Here is a 22,774-nt window from a genome sequence, read left to right as displayed (position 1 = left end):
TGAAAGATAGATCATCTTACATTTAACAGTGAAAGAAAAAAAAAAAGATATACTGAGATAAAAGCAAAAAGAAAAATAAATCAATAAAATAATTAGTGTTATGAAAAAAATTTCTTTTCGTCCAATCCGCTATTGTTTCTTATTTTCCTGTTATGTACTGCGTAAATGTATGAATATTTCAGCACATATTAGCAACCTTGTATTTTATTGCACTATTCAATTCAGTGCTTAAAAACAAATAAAGCGAAGCGATTTTCGAATGCAAGCTGAACAGCAAAAACATTAAAATACCGATAGCAAAATGGGGAGAAAAGTGTAATCACAACGTAGCAAAAAGCAACTCCGTTTCGTTATCTGCGGCATGCGCGTTAAGGGTTTTTGGGCTGGTCATGGAATGGGTTAAAAAAAGAAGAAAATGCATCTGAAGTTTAAATATTTTCTATTTTAAGTAATCACAATCATTTGTCAAAAAATTTATTGACAGTTCAAAAATTACACACCATGAAGATGTCAGTATGATGACGATTAAATACAACAAAGTATTTTACAATAGTTGCATAACAAAAAGAAAATTTTGTTTCATAGAGGGAAACCTTAAAGCCTCAAAATAATACTGGAACATTTCAAATAAAGTTATTGCTTTTTAACATGAATACTGCACAAAATGTATTCAATATTAAAAAAATCAACCTAAATACAAAAGCACCAGAATTAAAAGTGCATCAACAAAATGTTGGTATAGATTGTCTTTTCTAAACAGTCTTCTTTTATTGAATAGAGGCTGAAGTTCTTTCAGAATAACAAAAATAACTGGGAACTCAATCAAATAAACCTATAAATAAAAATAGTTTAAGTTCAAACCATGAATAAATGCAAAAAAAAAAAAAAACAAATTAAGCCTCTTGACTAAAACTTACCAAAACCCATATCTTCATCAGATTCTTCACTTTCTTCTTTCTTCTCTTCTTTCTTTGGCTCTGTAATATTACAACAATAAATTTTGATTTTTTTTTTTAAATAACAAAACAAAATGTATGCACATTTCCCAAAAGAAAAGTTTAAAATGCTTTTAGAAGTTAAGAAAATATATTAAGAATCTCTAGAGATAACTATTAAGAATCTTTCCAAGGATAATTAATGCTCTTTCTTACAGATAATTTAAAAGAAAAAAAAACAATTCTAATTCTACATTTCATTGGTATTTCTTAAATTAACTTTAATATTATATTGCTATACCAGATATGGCACCAAGAAATCAGTAATTTAAAAATGTTTTACGTTGTTTTAGGTTTAAACAAATACGGTTCGCGGCTTGAACATTTCAACATGACTTTATAGCCCAAGAGCTGGTGACAAATTTAGGGACGGTATTTCAGGCAAATTGAAATTGGAAAAACTACAATTTGAATGTTAGTGAATGAGGAATCTAGAGCCTGCCTGGTTCTTTGCAGTTATTTCACTATGGCACAGTTAGTGACATTTGCAAAAAGACAATCTAAAAATCCATTCTTTAAGCACCTTGGAAATACTCAAGTTTCTAATTTTAGCTCTTTGCAGAATACAGAATTAACACTCCCAGACTGTTTGGACGGTTATAACGTACCTCCAGACAGCCCTGAACTTGTGAAAAGCCCACCAAAAACCCATCCTTTAGGCACTTGCAAAAAAAATCAATCAAAACATCCATTCTTTAGACAAGTGCAAAAAAAAAAAAAAAAAAAAAAACACATTCAAAACACATTCAAAAAAAAAAAAAAAAAAACGAATGCATGAAGCAAATTAAAAATATTTTAGTTTATCAGTTTAGCTCTAACAGAAAGCAAATAGCATTCCAGGACTGTTTGGACAAATGTAAAATATTCCCAGGCAGCCAAAAACTGGATAAAAATAACCAAATACCCATCAATAAGGCATCTTGGAATATTTTAGTTTCTTAGTTTAGCTCATACCAAATAAAGAAATTGCCCTTCTATTAAAAAGTATTTTTTAAATATTTTCCCAGCCAATTAATCAGCAAATTTGGCAGATTATGAATATTTGGCAAAGTAACTGATCACTGCCGATTTATCGGCTCATCCCTACCATTTAGCACGGAAGTGGAAGATTCTTCTCATGCCCAGGACTGAGCACAGGCATGGCCTAATTAAAATATAGGGGAGCCCTAGGTCAAACACCTTTTTGAGAGCCTCTGCAGACAAACCTTACAAACACTAGCATTCACGGGAAACCAGGAGTAACCACTTCAGAAAAAGGTAAACTCACGCAAAATATTTGTTGGGTCCCACATCTTAAATAAGTATAAAAAAAGGAAATGAGTAAAGGAGAAAAATCTTGATTTTTCCTTAATAATAGATTAGAACTTAAAACTAGTGATGTGCCGGATCGTTAAAAAAGTAGATCCGCGGATACAGATCATTAGTGTCAAGATCCACGGATACGGATCTTAAACATTTTTTTAAAACCCAATTCAACTATCTAAGTGTAAAATTTGTTACAGAAGGTATTCTCGTCAGAATAATAACAGTTTCTTCAAAAAATGTCAACTGTGGCAAAAATATAATCAAGACTATGATTTAATTTTTAAAGAAATCTCCGTTAAAATTGAGGGAGAGTTGGAAAGAATGAGTCAGCGCTGCACTAATGCTTAGATGGAATGTGAAAAATTATTTCTAGCTTACTCGGTAGATGTAGGATACAGGAGCAAGAGTGTAAAGCTGCTACTGGACAGGCTAGAAAAAAAATTTCCTATTTTATTTCAGCATAAATGCAGCGCTGACCCATTCCTCCGAACTTATCCGACCGACGAAATACAGAGCCGAGAAGACTTTTACAAACAGTAAATAGAAAATTTTTCACTTTTTTTAAAGGATGCTGAGAAAAAAAAATGAAGAATAGCAGAAACCCCAATTTAATAACAAAAAGTAATTAAAAATTAAAAAAACAAAACATGTCCCAGAGAGCACACCTCATATTACAGGGTTGCCACAGAAGTTCAAGAATGAAATTCCTTGACATTTCCAGGTTTTTCAGTGGATTTTAGGAAAAATATCAGGATAATGTATGTCAACTTACATCATTTAATAATACTATAATATAATTTTTACTGTAAATAAACCAAATTTATTAACGAAAAAATGCTTTAAAACATTGTCGATAGTTATTATCAATATCTGAGTTAAATTAAGATAAACTTAACTACAAATGCTTTGAAAGATCAGATATTTCCAATTAATACTTTCATTTTTAAATCTCTGCAATTATGTTCTGCAAAAGTTTGTTTCCCTTTCAATGCAATTTTTATTACTCAAAACTTTTTCTTAGCACTTTTTTTTAACTCTTTTTCGTACTTTGCAACTTTTTCCTATTGCATAATGATATGTAATTCTAGCATATCATTCTAGCATAACTGAGCATATTATAAGAACTCTCATTTGATTTAAGCCTCCCTCCCTCGTTACAGGCTGAATAACAGCATTCTGTCAGTCCATAATGCTACAAGACTTTTCTTTCAAATTTTTGACCAACATGCCCTTGTTGATACTACACTCAACAAGTGGTGTGATATATTTTTAAAAAAAATTGATGTTAAAAAAAAAGATGTTCAAAATTAAAACATCAATGTTTTAACAGAAACTACGATGGATGTTTCCAAAACATCCACATTGCCACTATTCTCGACTGTAACATTCACATGGGAAAAAATTATCCGCATTGTGATAAAATCGTAACATTTTTCTTTGGCAAGCTAGGATTTATAAAAATCATAGTTCATTCTGTTTCAAAAAATAACAATATATGCTATAAATATTCTCTGCAATGTTGATTCAATTTAAAATTCATATTCTTAATACAAAAGAATATAGAAAATTATTACACTATTCTTCTAAAATGGACTTTCATTTTTGTTTTCAAATTTTTTAAAAAATCCTTAATTTTAAAAGCAAATGAAGAACTAAAAAAATTAAACGCTCATTTTTTTATAATTCAGTATTTTTACAAAAAAATATGTAATTTCTAATTAACTCAATAATACATGAAATACACCACCAGTTCAGTCAATTCCAGCCGAGGACTTCAGTTTCATGCTTATTAGCACTCATCAACCCGGCATAGGAGTGACTGAGCTGGAGGTGGAAAACCTCTTAACCCAGCCGATACAGGATCGGCTGCGCAGTTTGTGTTAAAACTGCCCTGGCCAATTCAGGCTCGTCGCAAGAAAATGGTTCCTAACTGCCTTCGAAGAACCCGTGTCTTCACGGCATTTCTAGCAGTTGTGCTTCGGCCGAATATGTGTCGGCAATCCTTCCAGGAGCAGAAACCTGTTATTGCGCTTCTCTGTTGGGTTCTGGTGCTTTTAGGGGAGCGGTAATCAAGCTCTTTTCCTTAGACAAAAGGGATGTAACTTATAGTATTTCACGGAACTTGTTGTAATTTATTTTATTTTACTAAGATATTAACTTTTCAAGTACTCTTTGATGGGACACGTATAATGCTTCAAATAATCAGGCATTATTTTTTTATCTTTTCGTGGAAGCTTTGTTTCTTAGCATTCTGGCATTTGAACTCCTGATGAACAAGTGTGGAAATATTTCCTAACACATTTACCAATATTTCTATGCCTAAATAAAGCAAATAAACATTTTTTTTTCTTGTTATTGAAAATCCACCTTCTTACACAAGCACCCTTCACTAAATTGTTCATAGTCCTCAAATTTTATAATTTATTTTACACATTATTTTTTAATTACCTTACACATCTTAATTTTGTACGAGTATATATATTTTTTTGAAAATTATAATGTGTTTACTACACTTTTTTTTGTATACTATTATTATTTTTTATTATATATTTATTTTTAAATCGTGATATATTTCCAAACTTAAATTATAACTTTTTATATTCGCGGCACCCTTTGATCTATTTTTAGTGATACAGTTTTGAATATTTTTAATATCAAACAAAAATTATGACGACCGCATTGACTATACGTAATAGTTGACCATGCAAAACATAAAATATATACTACAGTACAAATGAAATGATAATATCTTGAGTTCTTTTCGCTTTACTCATACAAAACGAAACATTCCTTTTCTCCCTTTCTTTTTCAGATTTTATTTATTGTTTTAAAATAGCTCCAATGTTTTAATTGCACCTTCTTTTATGAGATTTTAAAAATAGAAATAAAATATTTGGTTTCTTTTCAATAATTAAATTGGCTTAGTTAGTAAATAATCCTATGAAACTAACTAAAATTTATCCAAGTATGTTTTGAAAAAAAGAAAAACAATCGACTCGATTTCAAGCGAGATTTTTTTTTTCTTCTGAAGATAAAAGCAGTAAAGCTTGCTTTGAAATTCTTTTTTGATTCAAACTGTTTTGTAAGAAAATAATGTGGAAGGGTTGACCACAAGACACCAAGGGGGACACCTCCTTAGGGAATCCGCCGAGGCCGTCTCTGTTATTCCTCTCTTAGCTGGGGGCTTTTAGTTGCATGCACAAAAGTATCCTTTAGGGAAATAGGGGATTAGCCGCAAGTTTTGATCTTTTGTAATCATTTATCTTTAAAATATTTCCCACGCTTGAACAACTGAGATCTGAACACTCAGAAGGGATTTAAAAGTCATTGGAGTTACGATAAAAGAACAGACCAGGAAAGGGATGTCTCTGTGTTTATTGGTCGTTTTGAAGGGTCACAATGTATCAAAAGGCACCGAAGAAGACTTTTTATCCTCTTAGAAAATCATTCCCACATTTAAAACGTTTTTGTCCATTCAATTCCCTTGCTCACAGGTTGGATCGATCAGTCAATTGTTTTGAAGAATGGTTTTTTGAGCCCTTTTGAAAGATAGATCATCTTTTATTTAACAGTTTTGATTTCTTAAGTATATAAAAAGAAAAAAAAATGATATACTGAGATAAAAGCAAAAAGAAAAATTAAAAAATAAAATAATAAGTGTTATGAAAATAATTGCTTTTTGTCCTATACTCTATTGTTTGTTATTTTCCCATTATGTACTGTGTAAATTTAATGAATATTTCAGCACATATTAGCAACCTTGTATTTTATTGCACTATTTAATTCAGTGCCAAAAAAGTAATAAAGCGAAGTGATTTTCGAATGCACACTGAACAGCAAAAACATTAAAATCCCGATAGCAAAATGGGGAGAAAAGTGCTATTACAACGTAGCAAAAAGCAACTCCGTTTGCTATCTGCGGCATGCGGGTTAAGGGGTTTCGGGTTGATCATGGAATGGGTTAAGGAAGCCAAGAGTGCCAAATTCAATAATAGTTAAAAATTGCAAAAATAAATATATAAAGTCATTCCAATACAGAATTAATTAAAATAACTTCCAACCATTGATTTGAAATGATGGAAAAACCTGAAGGATGCATAGGAACTGAAATCTCAAACACACTAAGCAATTTTCGGCAAAGTCGCTTTCAAAATGTTGGCATGTTTCCAAAAATAAAATACCAGTTTTAACCTATAAAAGCTAAAATTTTAAGGCTATAAATTTTTATGATCATTCATTTTATGAAAAAGAAAGAAAAAGAATGAAGGCTATTAAAATGCTAGTACGACCACACTTACTTTACGAAAAATACTAGTAATGCATGGCTTAATTTTTTTTTCCAAAAGAAGCAAAATAAAATGTAATGATATAAATCAGAGCTTCATAATTTACGTATGGATTTTTTTTAAAATAAATTTATTTATTTTACTTATTACATTTAATACTTAAAAATGAGCTTGAACTTTCTTCCTCTCAACTATCAGGAAACTTCGCTTATCTGGAATGCGACATTTACCACACTTCCACATTTTTACGCAACAGTTTCACCCATCAGATGCAAAATTTGAGAGAGATTCCCGATATTTCCAGAAATTTCAATAATTTGCGACTTTTCCTGACAATTCCCCGACTATTTTAGGTGTTTCATTTTCCCTGACACAATTCCAGGTTTTCTATATTTTCCAGGTGTGTGGAACCCTGTATTAAGATGAATTCCGCGTGTCAGAACAGACATTTGTTAACAAATATGAACTGACAGCCGATAAAAATTTTAAATCACTGAGAATGAAAATCGCTACCAATCACGTGTATAAAGGCTTAGAATTGCATTTAAAATTTACTTAACAAGATTATAGCTCCTTTTGTATATAAGTTGGAAGTTTCAAATAAATATCAAACGCAGAAAACTTCGTTCTTTCAATTAGGGACAACATTTTTAACGTACAGGTAAACTTTTACTACCATAATTGTGAAAAACGTTAAATCGATTTTTAATTAATATCTTCGGTAATTAAAGTTCTACAAAAACGTGGTCAAGCTAAGAACACTTTCGATCAAGTCACCTTTTGAACGAAAAATGAACTATCAAAATCGGTTCATCTGTTTAGGAGCTACAATGCCACAAAAAGACACTGATACACACTTTTAAAACTTATTTCCCCTCCCTTTTTGCAACGGGGGGGGGGGGGGGGGGGGTAAATTGGCTTCTGAAATGAAACCTTATAATTTACATAGGGAATAAAATCGAATTCAAAGGGAATTCAAGAGTCTTCTATTCAAATTTTTTTTAGAATAGAAATGATCCGTTTAAGATCCGTTAAAAAAGTAACGGATACGGATCTTTATTTTCCCTCGAATATCCGTGGATACGGATATCCGGAACATCACTACTTAAAACAATTTCAGTCATGTGGAACTCCTAAAAATTGGAGCGCCCAGGTCAGTACACAGGCCTTGAGCCTGAATTCTTTGAGCGAAAGACAGAAGCTCTAATCATTAGACCTCATGGGACAAGTGGGATTATACTATATGCATGGTACATTCAGTATCCTTTTCATTTGAGAGAGACAATTCAAAATATGCTAAACTTACCAACTTTACTTTACCACAATATGCATTAAATAAGACTTCTTTAAATTATTTTAAAACATCCTTTTCACGAGAAAGAACACATTCATACTCAACAAAACATTCAAGAACATTGAGCACACAAACCTTCTTTTGCAGCAGCAGCTTCTCCTCCTGCTGCAGCAGCACCAGCACCCCCTGCGGCACCTACAGCTCCGACTCCTGAACCAACATTTGTGATGAGTTGTTTCAAATCCACACCTTCCAAAGCTTTTGCAAACAAAGCTGAAATCAAAAGCAATGACAATAACTTACTTACAATGAAATACAGAAATAAGAATAAAATAATTACTGAAAAACATGATTTACTATTATTTCATAGACTTACATTACTAATAATAAGATTCAAAACTAACTTGATTTGAAAAATAAAAACAAAAATGCTAGTTCTTCCACTCCTCTTCATATGCGAAAAATATAATTGTTAGCTATCATTCTATCCCAAGTATTTTATTATTTACCTATTATAACAGCTTAAACCCTATTTGTATGTCAAAAATGGTATGAAACTAATAAATCTCTTGCTGGAACGAGCTTAAATTTCTATTTAAAACCTATCAGCAGCCAAAATTAAGATTTTTAATGGATGATTAGCGACCCTACAAGTTTAAGTGCAGAAGGTACTATAACAAATTTTTGAGTGGGAGAAAAGGTTACAAAAATGTTTCACTACTTCAACTTTTTATGCATTCCTACACTCTATTACGAATTTGATGTTTTGTTTTTTCCCACAACATAAATCACTTTTTAATACATAAACCGCTTACTTTTTCTCCATAAAAGGACACAAATATTCCAAAATGAAATTTAATTCTGCTTGGGGACCATTTTCATAGTAAGAAGGGATCCAAACATTTTTGCAGCCCCCCCCCCCTCCAGAAATTTAGCATCTATCCATAACAAATCATTTCCTGAAAGTATCATAGCAGCAAAAAAAAAAAAAAAACTGAAATTTAACCCATTTCCAAACATGTAAAAAATTTAAAAAATTAAACGCCACTTTTGAAATCAAATATAGAGCTATAAGGTGCCGGACAAAATGTCTGGGTTTCCTGTAATACGGCTCAATTTCTTCAATTCATGTATTTACTGCCATAGTAAAGTAAATAGCTTCGACTTCATCTATCAAGAGTAATAAATGTAATTTTAAAAAAAAAGAAAGTTATAAATACCTAAAAACCATGTACCATACAAAAAATTAACGCTTTCTTTTATCAAAATCTAAACGTAAGGGTGTTGAAGCTATTTTCTAACAGATTATCAAACTTTCAAAAGGAAATGTAATAAAAAGTAAGAAAGATTTTGGTGCTTTTTTTTACTATCAAAATTGAAAATCAACTACAACAGACTGAATAACAAAAGCTGCACTTTTCAGAGGATATTTAGTAAAAGAAATAAAATTCTTATTATTTTGTATGATAGACGGAAAGTGAAATTATACTTTAATACACTAAAACTTTTTTTATTCGGATCTCTGATTAATTTAAATTAAATTTGTACTTTTGAAAAATTTTATATTCTCAAACATAATTTTAAAATGTTATGGGTATTATAGTACGGACATTACCAACCAAAAAGTATGCCAAACATTTGCTCTTGATTTTAATTAAAGCTTTTCTGCATTTAAATTCAACTTCTGCATAGACTGTACAATGCACAATAAATTAAGCTAATCTAACAAACATTGGTTGTACTTGGAGCTAGCACTGTAGAGTTTGAAGGAAAATGACCGAATCCAGGAATTTTAAAGCATTCAACTCTGCTTCTTTTACCCCAAAATCAGTCTCACTCTAACTCTACAGTGATAGCAAATGGTGGACTTTGAGGGGGGGGGGGAGAATGACCGACTCTAATTCTAGGAATTTTAGTCTTCCACTCCAGACTCCTTTATCCCAAAATCAGTCCGATTCTGACATCACAGTTCTGTTTGGAGCAAGACACTACTCTAGCTGAACTATTAATGATTAAGTTTAAGAAACCAGGCTTCATTAAAATGCCAAACATTTGAAAAGAAGATGTTATTTCCATTCGTCATTAAGAAATGTAAAAAATTATATTAAAACTTTTTAATGTTTTGCACAACCTTATGTAGTTGTGTTAGAAAACATTGGTTTTGTTTATAAAAGGTAAGTCTGTTAATTTAACGATTTCTGTAGCTTATTAGCCATTTTACCCGGATTATGGATTCTCCAACATGGGTTTCGATCTCAGTTGGTCCATATAAATGAAGTTGTACTGTACATAAATTAATGTATTAAACGCAGATTTGTTTCAATGTTTGTTTACACCACCACCAATAACCACCGTATTCAAATACACTTACTTCATGAAAAGATCATAGCTCTACACCAGTACTGTATCTATCTGTGGAAAAAACAATTCTAAGTCACATTTTCAAACTTATAATTTTTTCTAAAAGCCTTGATAACAAACTAAGACTTTCATAGCAATTTCCCTTGGTATTCTTAATATTATATAAAGCAAACAAAGATTAAGGCATATATTTTTTTAATAAGCAACAGTAGCTCCACCTAAAGGTCTCCAGAATAATAAATCATTAAAAATTAAGGGAAAACAAGAAAAATAAAAATAATACAAATGTGACGACCAGCAACGGGCTCTGGGCCCAGCTAGACTGGTCCTAGTCAATATACAATCCCCAGTGAAGATCAATGGACCTCTTAAAACTATCTACTCTCGTGCTCATTACCATCTCTTCCGGTAAGCTGTTCCAAGGTTCCACTACCCTGCTATAATAATAATTTTTCCTAATATCCATGTTAGCCTGAGATTTAAATAACTTAAAACAATGACCCCTTGCCTATTTTCAGTGCTTAACTTCAGCCCTGTAACATCTTTCATTTTAATAAATTTAAACAACTGAATCATGTTCCCTCGGTCTCTTCTTTGCTCAAGACTACATTTTTAGCCTTTTAAGCCTGGAATCATAGTCTAAATGAGAAAGTCCATTTATTAGCCTTGTAGCCCACTTTTGAACCCTTTCCAATACATTAATATCTTTCTTAAGATAAGGAGACCAAAACTGAACAGCATACTCCAAATGAGGTCTTACCAAACTTCTATATAAGGGCAGAAGAACTTCTTTAGATTTGTTTGAAATAGATCTATTGATAAACCCAAGCATCTTATTGGCTTTGTTTCTAGCAATGCTGCACTGTTGGCTAAACTTTAAATCCTGACTTATTAAGACCCCCAGATCAGTAACTTTGCCTGACTAATGACTGAACCTTGCAAATAATAACTTGTACACTTATTTCCATGCCCTAAATGTAGCACTTGACATTTTGCAACATTAACAGCCATATCCCATTTATCAGCCCACTCAGTAATATGATCTAGATCCTCTTGCAGCTGATTTGCTTGTTCATTTTCTACAGTCCCCATAGCTTTGACACCATCAGCAAAACAATTCATGTTCTCAGAAATATTTTTGTGAATATCGTTCATAAAAACAATGAACAAAACAGGCCCTAACACTGATCCTTGAGGAACCCCGCTTAAAACCTCACTCCAATTAGAATAATTTCCCTTTACAACTACCCTTTGTTTCCTTCCGATCAGCCAGTTTTTTACCCAAATGAAAGTTTTCCTTCCTATTCCTATATCGGCTAATTTGCTAAGTAGAGCAACATGCGGTACCTTATCAAAAGCTTTTTGAAAATCAATGTAAACAACATCTACACGCTTCTTATTGTCCAAAGCCATGGTAACTTTGTCATAGAAATGTAATAAATTAGTTGCACAAGATTTACCTTTCCTGAAACCGTACTGAAAACTAGTCAATAGAATATAGTCTCTAAAAAATTTACTATCTTAATTTTTATCAATGTTTCAAAAATTTTGCAAACCATCGAAGTTAGACTCATAGGTCTATAATTTCCTGCACTCATTTTAGACCTTTTCTTGAAGAGCGGTGTAATGTTAGCCAGCTTCCAGTCCTCCGGCACTGTCCCTGAGTTATAAGATGCATTGAAAATATTCACAATTACATCTGCTAATTCCTCTGAACATTCAACTAAAATTTCTGGATAAATATTATCTGGTCCCGGAGCCTAAGTCTCTTTAATTTTTTTTCAAATGAAGTAAAACGTCATCCCTGGAAAATACAAAGTCCTCAAGCTGTACTATAGTTTGTGTCTTGTTGATGTCAACTGTTGAGATACATTTATCGTTAAAAGCACTCGAAAAAAAGTTATTAAGAACATTAGCAATATCACTATCGTCCCGAATTAAAATTCCGTGCTCATCAACCAGTGGTCCAATATGACTATTTCAAACTTTCTCCAAATTAGCGTATGCAAAAACCTCTTGGGATTCCTGTTTATCTTATCTGTCAGTCTGTGCTCCAACTCTCTTTTCTGAATCCATACCAAATACTTAAATTTACGCCTTGCCTTACAATATTGGAGCATATCTGCACTGTTACCAGTTTCTTTAAACCTATGAAAAGCGGCTTGCTTCTAATTTAGAGCGTCTTTAGTTTCCCTGGAGAACCACATCGGCCAAATAGCTTGGTGTATTGTTTTTTTAAATAAGAGCTTGCTCCGCTTTAAAAAAAAACAATACAAAGTTTCAGTAAGATCTGATGAGCAGGTGGGCATTAAAATGCAAAGTAACTGGCCAGATTTAAATTCAAACTCATCAGATCTGCGTGTTGATTTGATGTGGGATGGCCCTTGAATGCATATGATTTTAAGAAGTTTTTCCCTTAAATTAATAAAAGTGTGAATTAATATTTAAATTGGGAAGATTTTAGTAATTAAGACTCTTAGCAATATTCTTTACAGTCAAATTTTTTGCTCATAAAGGCTAAAATGAAATAATTATTTATTGTTCAAAAGTTCCATTTACTGAAGTATCCAAAAAAAATTTATGGGGGGGAGTCAGGGCAAGTTGGTCTGGTTTTCTACTTTTCATTTTTATCTTATCAAAAAATTAAATGAGAAATTAGGATTCACACCACAAGTTTCATTAAATATTTCTCATTCTGCTAGGTTAATTTTTTAACAGAACTTAGTAAAGTGGACAACATGCTTAATACACGGGTCTACATTTTAAGAACAACTTTTGCTATAATTTTAATGAAAAATATTATTCTATATATTAACCAACTTATCTTTTGTGTTTGGACTGAAAGACAAAGTTTGAAGGTCAATACAGAACCAAATTAAACTAAATACTGTAAAAACACTATTTCAGGGTGGTACAAAACTGAAAAAAAGTTGCCAGACTTTTCCCTGATCAAGTTCACCAAATTTCCCTGATTTACGTTACCAATGCTATAGTACCTAGAAAGAGTACTGTGCGGACCGGCGTTTTTCCCCCCACGATTCTTGAAGACAAATTTTATGAAAACTGCTAAAGGGCAATGGGCAGTTTCTGCCAATTTTGCAGTGTTTACATTAATAGACACGGGATTTTGTTACAATTTAGTTCCGCGTTTATCTTTTTTACCATAATTTGTGAATATTTCATGAAACAGCGTTTAAGGCATCAAAGTATAAGATCAAAGTAATGGAGGCATCAAAGTTGAACATTAGAAGTAAAGCTTCAGCTTGTTTTGTACCAGAGTGCAAAAGTGGGTACAGAACATGCAAAGAAAAAGTTTTGTTTTTTAAAGCTCCAGCCGATGAAGAAAAACTAAAGAAGTGGAACACTTTTAATTCGCAGGTAAAACTCAAAACTCGCGGTCGCCAGTCGCCAAATGCGACCAATTTTCAAATTTTGGCGACCATTATATTCACTTCAGTCGCCAATGTGGCTACCATTCGCCAATGCAGCCTTCCCTGACCTATAGTCTTGACTTATGACCTTTCGCCAAATTCTTTTGTCCACTAAAAGTTCGGCTATCGGATCGCCGGGGATGAAGGGGGGGGGGGGGGGGGAAGTTGCAAAATAAAAAGAATTGTAAAGAAATAATCTTGTACATTTGGTTTACATATTAATAAACAAAAATGGCGCCTATGAGTCAAAATGCCCCGAGACAAAATAAAAACGATATCGCTAAAAAAAATTTTTTTTTTTTGCAAGATTTTTGATTTTTTGTTTTAATCATATTGATTGTTTTTCCTTTTTTTTCTTTTTAAAATATAAAACCTACTGGAGGAGAGGACACATCCGTTTATTTACTTTATTTCCCCTTAAAAAAGTTGTTATTTTTAAGTTTCGCGGTAAATTTTCAAAATGGCGTCCCGCGTTTTCAAAATGGCGCCGCGTTGTAGATTGTCCATTTTCACCAGTTAGAAGAGGAAAATGTGTGTTCCAAAATAAATAAAGAGAAGTACAATCGTATGTATAAAACACATAAATAATAAAAAAAATGGCACCCTTGCGTCTAGAGGAGGTGGAAAGAATACGGCTGAAACCCTTTTTTTCTTCTGCTGGATCTTTTATTTCATTTTTTGTTTTTTTCGTTTTGTTTTATATTGTTTACCTTTCTTTTATTTATTCATTTTTATAAAATTTTGCATGCATTTGTAAAAACAAAAGAATATTTTGTAGAATCGCGAATGGTTTAGGTTTTACATTCTGTTCAAGTTTTTGGTATTTTATTGTTTTCTTTATCAAGGAACTAACTCGTCTTTTGGTTGAAAGCTGTGATGTTTCTAGAAGTTTTGAAAGCAGAAAAAAATTAATAATAATAACAATCTTTTTTATTTATTTATTTTTTTATTGTGATGTGTTTTGCTTAGGGTTGCCATTGGCGACTAAAAAGGCGACTTTTGCGACTATTTCTTACCTTAGGCGACTATGGCGACTTTTTTGGCAAAAAACAGGCCATAAACGACTATTTTTAAAAAAAAACGGCGACTTTTTGCAATAAAAAGCGACTATTTTTTTTCATCTTTTATGAAATTCACTGAAAAAGAAATAGGAAGAACGATTTTGAGCCAATCAGTTGCATTCCAACACACTATGGAGATTGCATCATACAGTTTTCAGCCAATAGCATTTCGCCGCGCGGCGAACGTGTCGATCTACTGAGGTCGAATTCAAATGCAAAATTTTCGTTTTCTGTAATAAAATTGCATTATTAATAATGATCTCCAGTGCTTTGACTTAAGATATCCTAATATGTACGGCAAAAAACTAAAGCCGTTCTTGTTTGTTAACATTCTAGCGTTGAACACGTGCTTCGCCGAAAATTGCATGCCGTGTTCGAAATTGAAATCTTTTAGCATCCGGTTAGTGTTTGAACTATTTTAAAAGGTCTTAGATATTTTAAATTATGCAATCTTAGGGCAATTTATTTTGGTTTTTATTTCAATAATTTCTTAATTTTTTTTAAAACTTTGCTCTTAAGTTGTTATTAGTTACGTATTTTCGTAAAAATACGAAAATTAAAACTAGCAAACTTCCTTACTTTTAAATTTATGTCAAAAATAAATATTTTCAAAGCTACTTGAACTGAATTTTCCTGTTTTTAAGTTCACATAGAAATGAAAATATAGAGAACAAACACTCAAGCGTTGAACACGTGCTTCTCCGAAAATGTCTTGCCGCGCTCGAAATTTTAATCTTTTAGCATCCAGTTAGTGTTTTAATATTTTTAAATGGTCTTAGATGTTTTAACTTATGCCATCTTAAAGCGATTTATTTTGATTTTTATTTCAATAATTTCTAATTTTTTTAAAGCTTTGTTCTTAAGTTGTTATTAGTTACGTATTTTCGGACAAAAACGAAATTTCAAACTAGCAAACTTGTTTATCTTCAAATTTATTCCCAAAATAAATATTTTCAAAGCTACTCTAATTTAATTTTCTTTTTTCTTTTTTTTTTTTTTTTGAAGTTCACATAGAAATGAACGTAACTAAAAATTGAACTCTAGGAGAAATTCATATGAAAATGAAAATTTGACTCCTTTAGCTGGAAACTGCTTCAAGTGATCACTAATAGCACTAAAATATAAAATGTAAAAAAATGAAATGAAAATTGATTTAACAATTAACAACTCATAAATTTACTTGAATGTTCATGTATTGGTTTGCAATAATTAAGTTTAGCTTATTAGGTAATTTAAAATATGTTTTCACATGTAGAAGTCTGATAACATTACATCAGCATCTGCTAAAATAAAAAACCTGTCACTACAGGAACATAAACTGGGTCCTTGCCCTAAAAGTTAGGCTAAGAAGTAGAACTGGCCCTGCCATTATTTAAGAATTTTTTAAGATGTTTTGCTTGACGTTGTCATGGTGCCATGTTCACATGTGTCCCCCCCTCTCCTATACTAGTTTGTTGTTTACTTGGCTTATTTCAGAAGCCATTTTACCTATTACATTAATTACTTTCCCTATGCAGCTATTGCTTAATTATTACATTTAAATAGTAGTATGAAAAAACTGTCTCATTTTAGTTCACAGTTCTTAATTTTTAAAAACGACTAAACTTTGAAATACACAAATCAACGATCAGCATTGAAAAAAAAAATCAACATTTAAATGTATTGACAATTTAAAATTTAAAATGCATGGGAAAGTGTCAATACTGTCTCCCAACTTAAATACTTTGAAGACTCATGAATATGTTTTACAAGTTCAAACTCAATTTATAATTCCTTTGTCTTGACTTAAAAAAAAAGATCTTCATTAAATTCTATTATTATTAATACCATTAAAAAATGCTGAATGAACCAAGTTAATCTTGAAAAAAAATATTATGTTTGGGAAAATAAGTTTTTATTTTCTTGTAGTTACTATAGGTAGTCATCTTTTAATTGTGTGACACAATGTATTTTTTGAATTTGTAAGTATTTAAAAAAAAAATTTAAATACCAACTTCATTACTATTCTGAGAGTTGCTTTTTTGAAGTAGTAGTTCCAGTAAAAAATGTTGAATGATGTTGAAACACATGTTAGATCTGAGAAATTAAGTTTTGATTTTTTTCTTTTTTTGCATTTACTATAAATAGCTATGTTTTAAGATTTTCTGTTGTGTGATTTTGTTACACTAAGTATTTTTTGAGTTAGTAAATAGTTAAAAGAAATTGGAAAAAGCAACTAAATGGGTGAAAAATGCAACTTAATCATTGTGCTGAGGAGACTATTTAGGCGACTTTTTTTTACAAATTAGGCTACTAAAGCAACTATTTTGAAGCAAAATTTGGATGGCAACCCTATTTGCTTAAAGATAAATTAATGTAGATTATAGTTTGCAAAAGATGTGTTAAATAATATCTGGGTAGGGGTGCCCGTTCCCCCCAAGTTCAATTCCCCCAAAATTTTTCCTCAACCCTCTTTTCCTTTTTTCTTTTTAGCTCGCTTTTTATTTTATTTATTTTTTTTTTAAATATTTTTTATTTACTTATTTATTTTTAATTATTATTTTATAAGAAACGTTCTTTGCTACGCCAATGACATATACACACATACTAAATAAATAAACGGAATAAAATAAATTAAATAATTTAAATTAAAATAAAGTTTGGCTATCATTTTTTGAGATTTGGCTACCATTTTGTGAGGATCTGGTAGCCATTGGCTACCAATTCAAAATTTGAGTTTTGAGGTATATTCGCAGGTCAGATAAAGTTTTTGATAAATATTGTTCAATTTGTGCTCTGATTTTCGAAAAACATTTTATTGAAATGCATTTTGGGTGCATATTATAAATGGTGAGGAAGTTTTGATGCCTCAGGAAAAACCTTTTTTGAAAGATAAGGCAATTCCGACAACTTCCCCAAATCTGCCAACATACTTAACTAAAAAATTATCTAAGAAAAGGTCCATCAGGAATTATGCAGTTAAAAAAAATGTTCCCTGTTTGAAAAAAATAAAACTTGATTTTTCCAAAGATGAAACAGAAATAACCACGTATAAATCTATTATAAATGAAATGGTTCATATTAATTTGCCTAACGAATATTGGGATTGTATAAAATCTCAAAATATTGTAGTTTTTGTACATAATGAAAATTATGTGAAAAAATATCAACGATAAAAAGGTCATTATTGACATAGAAGAAAATTTACAAATCAATGCTATTTTAGTCAAAGGTGTTAAAGTAGATTATCTCTTATTAAATCAGTACCAGATGTCAGAAAACTTTTCATTGACGTACCATAAGCAATGCTAGACAAAGGAGAGAGACGAGGTTCCCCATTTGTCTTCAGTTTTTAGGGATACATTTCTTTCGCTATTCTACGTATGAGATAAAACTTAAAAATACATCAATATATATATATTTTTTTTTTGACAGTGATAATGTCAGATTCAAAAGCTACTTCTATTTTGATAATTATCGGTAACAAAACCGTTTGCTGACATGTTCTATTATTTAAAGAAAGTTATAAAAATAAGTTAACTAGCAGTTTGACTTTGAAAAGTATTACAGAAAATTCAACTAATAATCAAGCCAGCTGGTTACCAATTGCAGTTACAGTGAAACCTGTGAAATTTGACCACTTGCGGTGCACTACTTTTGCGGTCAACTTAAACAGGTGGTCAACTTACAGAGGTTAAATTATATGATATAGATCTAATTCTGCGCCTGAAAATAGCGGTCAACTTAGACAGGTGGTCAACTTTACAGGTTTTACTGTATTTGCAAATTAATATGCAGTTATATATGTGGTATACAAGTGGTCCTATTTTTTTTTCATGTAGGGAAAGTCCTTGAAAATTAAAGAAAAAATAGGTCGGAGTGGGTACGTTTTCAAGTGACTCCGAGTGCGTAGCCCTGATAATTTTAATTAGCTTCCAGAATTTAGCAGCAGTTTCATTTCGAAATAAGTGACGCACATTTATTAATTTTCATTGAAGAAGCATTAGGTAATTTTATATGCTTCAAAACATAAATGAACACCCATGTAACAAATAGAACTTATTATAGAATTTGTCTTTTAAGCTGAAATGAGTTAAATCCGAAAAACAGGGCTTTAAAACTGCAAAATTAGCATGCAGTAGCCGATTTAAAATGAGTCTGATTGAGGAACATAACAAGCTCCCTGAGTGCAGTGCCATCTGGATTTTCCTCACGTTTCACCTCACCTTTTATCCTTCGGTCGGCACACTACACTTTCTAGGCACTATACCAATGCTAATGGTTTCCTTCCTTTGCCCCACATTAAAACCATTGCATATTAAATAAAATGCAGTGCTAAAAATGTTTCAAACTGTTAATTAAAAATATATTTTGAAAAGATGTTCTTTTTTTTTAAAGTAAAAATAGTATATTAAATTATCTACAGGAAAATATTATAAGAAATCTAAAACAAATACTTTACTTCCAACAAATGATTAAAACCACTCTTGAAGACATCTATCATGATAAAACAAAAAGTTTATATCGAAATAATTTAACTAAATTTTCAAGCAATATAATTAGTGCTGCAAGAATAACAAGTGATGATGAAAATATAGAAGTAACTAATAGATAAATCAAGTTGTAATAAATATACGCATTCTGACACCAAGCAGCTTAAAACATTTTCTTTTTAGTAATTTTTTTCAACAAAACGGTTCAAACACTTGATAGTTAATTGAAATTTTTTAACTTTTGAATTTACAAAGTTTCAGAAAGAACAGAACAACGACTGTCGGGTCCTCGAGTAAATAATATTTAAAAACAAGAAATGGAAAAAGCGGAGCAGCTTTGAGCATGAGTTCTAATTGGAGGGGTCTGTTCAGGATTTTTCACAAAGTCCGTTTTTTGTGAAAAATCAAATAATTTTGTGAAAAATCAAATAATTTTGTGAAAAATGAATTAATTTTGTGAAAAAAAAAATTTGTTAAAACGAAGTTTTAGAATTTAGAGATGGCACAAACTGCATCAAATTAAACTTCGAGTGTTTTCCCCTTCTATGTCGAGAATATCATTCTAGATTGTTTTTTATATTGTTCTGGATATTTGGTGGGAGGGGGCATCGCTCTCTCAAGTATCAATATTTATCATCTACCATTCTACATTATGTTAAATTATACTAGAAACATTTCTGTACAGTATTTAAAATATTTGTAACAAAAAATTAAGTAAATAAATAAAATGCAGACAAGGGTTCAGCATTTTTAACTTTTTGACCCAAGACACTCTTAAAAAGCACAGCGATCATATTTTTCACCCACCCTTACTATCCTTTTGCAGTTCTAAGTTCATTTCGCAGATATATATTATTATTGTTTATTAAATCATGAGTGGGGAGAAAAGTGCTTACCAAAGCCTTTTCAGAAAAGTTTACAACAACACCGCTGCTAATTAGCTGTGATAAAACAAACAACAATTATTATATTTATTTGCAGTAGCAATTATTTATCATTTGCAGGAGCATTGCAAGAGTGCCAGTGTTTCCTCTAATTTGACTTCAGAAAAGGTTCCAAAAATTATCGGTTTATACACAAAAATATGCGTTATTTTGCTTTCACATTTGCTCTTTCAATAAATACTTTGTGAAAGATCCGATCTTGTTTATCAGAATTTTGTGAAGGGTCCGTTTTGGTTGATCCGAATTTTGTGAAAGGTCCGTTTTGGTTGATTGGATTTTTGTGAAGGGTCCGTTAACGGACCCAAATATCCTCTGGCCAGACCCCTGAATTGATAATAGGAAAACATTCTGTCAACACTAAACTGACAGTGGACGAGTTAAGAAAATAGAATCAGACGTTTTCTCCAAAACGTATCAGCAACTCCCTCTTTCTGCATTGCTCTCTTCGGGTTCCCAAGGTTACACTCGGAACAAAACCCCCTCATGTACCAGACAGAATTCTACTACAACACGTGATGAGAACAAAGTGCCCATACCACACAGGGACACAGGGCTACAAACACTGTTGAGCTGTCTGATTTACTATCAAATGACAACCGGACATGGCGAGGAATTACAGATCTGCGGGCTATAAAGCAATTATTCCCTTCGATTTGCATCTTTTTTTAGCGAAACAGTCTATACAATGACAGTTGTATCGCTTGTTTATTCTCAAAAAAAAATAGGGAAAAGGCTCCGTCATTTGACTGTTGTTAAGAAAAAGTGCCTTTGGCTAACTCTCATAGTGACTTATAATTCCGTGCGGCAGTGCAGTGGCGTAGCCAAGGGGTATAATAGGGAGTTCACCCCCCCCCCCGCATATAGCAACAAAATGATTTGTATGAACACACTACAAGTGCCTAAATTGCACTATCCGACCTTTAATTTCGAAACATTTTATATGACCCCCCCCACCCCCGCCCTCATTTCCCTTTTCTCCAAAGTAAAGTTTATTGCTGCACCACTGTGGCAGTGTCACAATATTTACCTACATGTAAGAGCATTTACTTTTTGTCGCTCTAAGGCGGGGAGGGGGGGGGACTCTTCCACGAGGGCAATACCGCTTTCTTTTTATTTCAATACTATAAACATCTTTTCTTCTTTCTTTAAATTTACTACATGAAACAAATGTGGCAGTGACCCTCTTTTCTTTCAAATCTTCTGTTTTTTTTAAAGTTTAATAAAAAATACTGTCCCTTCTTCGGTGCAGTTTGAATCAGATTAATGTAATACTTCTACATTCATGTGTCATGTCTTCTCCACTTTTTTTCACCAATATTTTCAGATTTTACTGAAAATCTGAAAATGTTGCACGTATTTATGAAGTCCTCTTTTTTCAAGCACGGGATGACCGATTTGTAATATCCCGTTCACGCGGCCCCACTTAGTGATTAATATTCGTATTTTCCGCATCGAATGCCACCCGAAAGGAAGCTTAGCTGCTTTTCGCGGTCCCATTTATAGTTTTTTGATAGCTGAAAAGTACCGGATGTTTTAGATTTCAGGTTTACTGATATTGCTAGTTATGTTTTAGTTATTTTATTTTTCTTCTAAATTTAAAGAACCCTGCCACAATTTGAAACAGATTTATGTATAACTTCAGCATATAGAATTGATTCATGCCCTCTCCACTTAACAGATTTTACTGAAAATGTTGGTTCAACTTTTAAAGTTCTCGCACACGGTACTTTTTTTTGTAACAAGGGATGACCGATATGTTCACTTGGCTATTAATATCTGTATATTCCACAATGGTTCTTAGCTGTTTTTTGCGGCCCCATTTATTGTTTTTTTTTTGTGGCTATTAGGGCCGCAATAGCTGAAAAGTACAGGATGTTTTAGATTTCAGCTTTACTGATATTGCTCGTAATGTTTGCTCCGCATTTTTATTCCGTTTTGAGGTTTTATTTCTTGCATTAGAAATTTAAAATAACGTAAAATCAGCGGCCCGTCTCCAAAAAAGTGGAGGGGTGTCACACCCTCCCACATCCCCCCTTGCCGATGGTCTTGCTAACACACATATCTGCAGTGAAATAACAGATACTTTTTAGCTAGCCTTCATTTTACTGAAAAGGGAAAAAATTACTTTTGAATCCGAATCTTGATCATCCTACTCTCATGAAAATATAGCTTCTCTCAAATAATTGAAAATTGGATGAGTTTAGTAGAACAAACAGCTCCATCTTTTTGTGGCATCTAAAATAATTTCATGCAAATACTTTTTCATATTTCGTTAGTGGCCCATTCATTACCACTTTCCCCTACTTGAGGAACACAAATCAAAATAAAAAATGCTAACAGTACTAAAATTACCGAGAGCAGTCCAACGAGCCCCAACTCCTCCTTTGACTACTTATACTAAATTTATTGCGTGAGATATTCGAATAAAAATACAAAACAGTCCTGCAAATACTTGATTTGCATCTTATACAAAGTTTCAAGAAATAATTAACTGAAATAAGCAATTCAATTTACAACTTACTTGGCCAATAAGGTTCAACTTCGACACCGGCAGCTTTTAATATAGTGTTCAGCTTTTCAGCCTAAATGAAATTAATTATTATGGAAATGCTTCAAAACTGGAAG

The 22,774-nt window shown here is 31.9% G+C and overlaps 1 protein-coding gene across 1 annotated transcript; it reads right to left on the bottom strand.

The window, feature by feature from the left end:
* Positions 1–458: 458 nt before the first annotated feature.
* Positions 459–22,731, bottom strand: LOC129229512 (60S acidic ribosomal protein P1-like; the record flags this gene model as incomplete). Its single annotated transcript, XM_054863830.1, is given in 4 exon segments — positions 459–832; positions 918–977; positions 8,016–8,153; positions 22,671–22,731. Coding segments are annotated over 4 exon segments (273 nt in total), but the record flags the coding sequence as incomplete, so codon positions are not given.
* Between the last annotated feature and the right edge of the window lie 43 nt (positions 22,732–22,774).

The sequence above is a fragment of the Uloborus diversus genome, chromosome 9, assembly GCF_026930045.1.
Source record: "Uloborus diversus isolate 005 chromosome 9, Udiv.v.3.1, whole genome shotgun sequence".
Taxonomy (NCBI): Eukaryota; Metazoa; Arthropoda; class Arachnida; order Araneae; family Uloboridae; genus Uloborus; species Uloborus diversus.
Note: the sequence above shows the minus strand (reverse complement) of the source record. Positions and strands in the feature narration are given on the sequence as shown.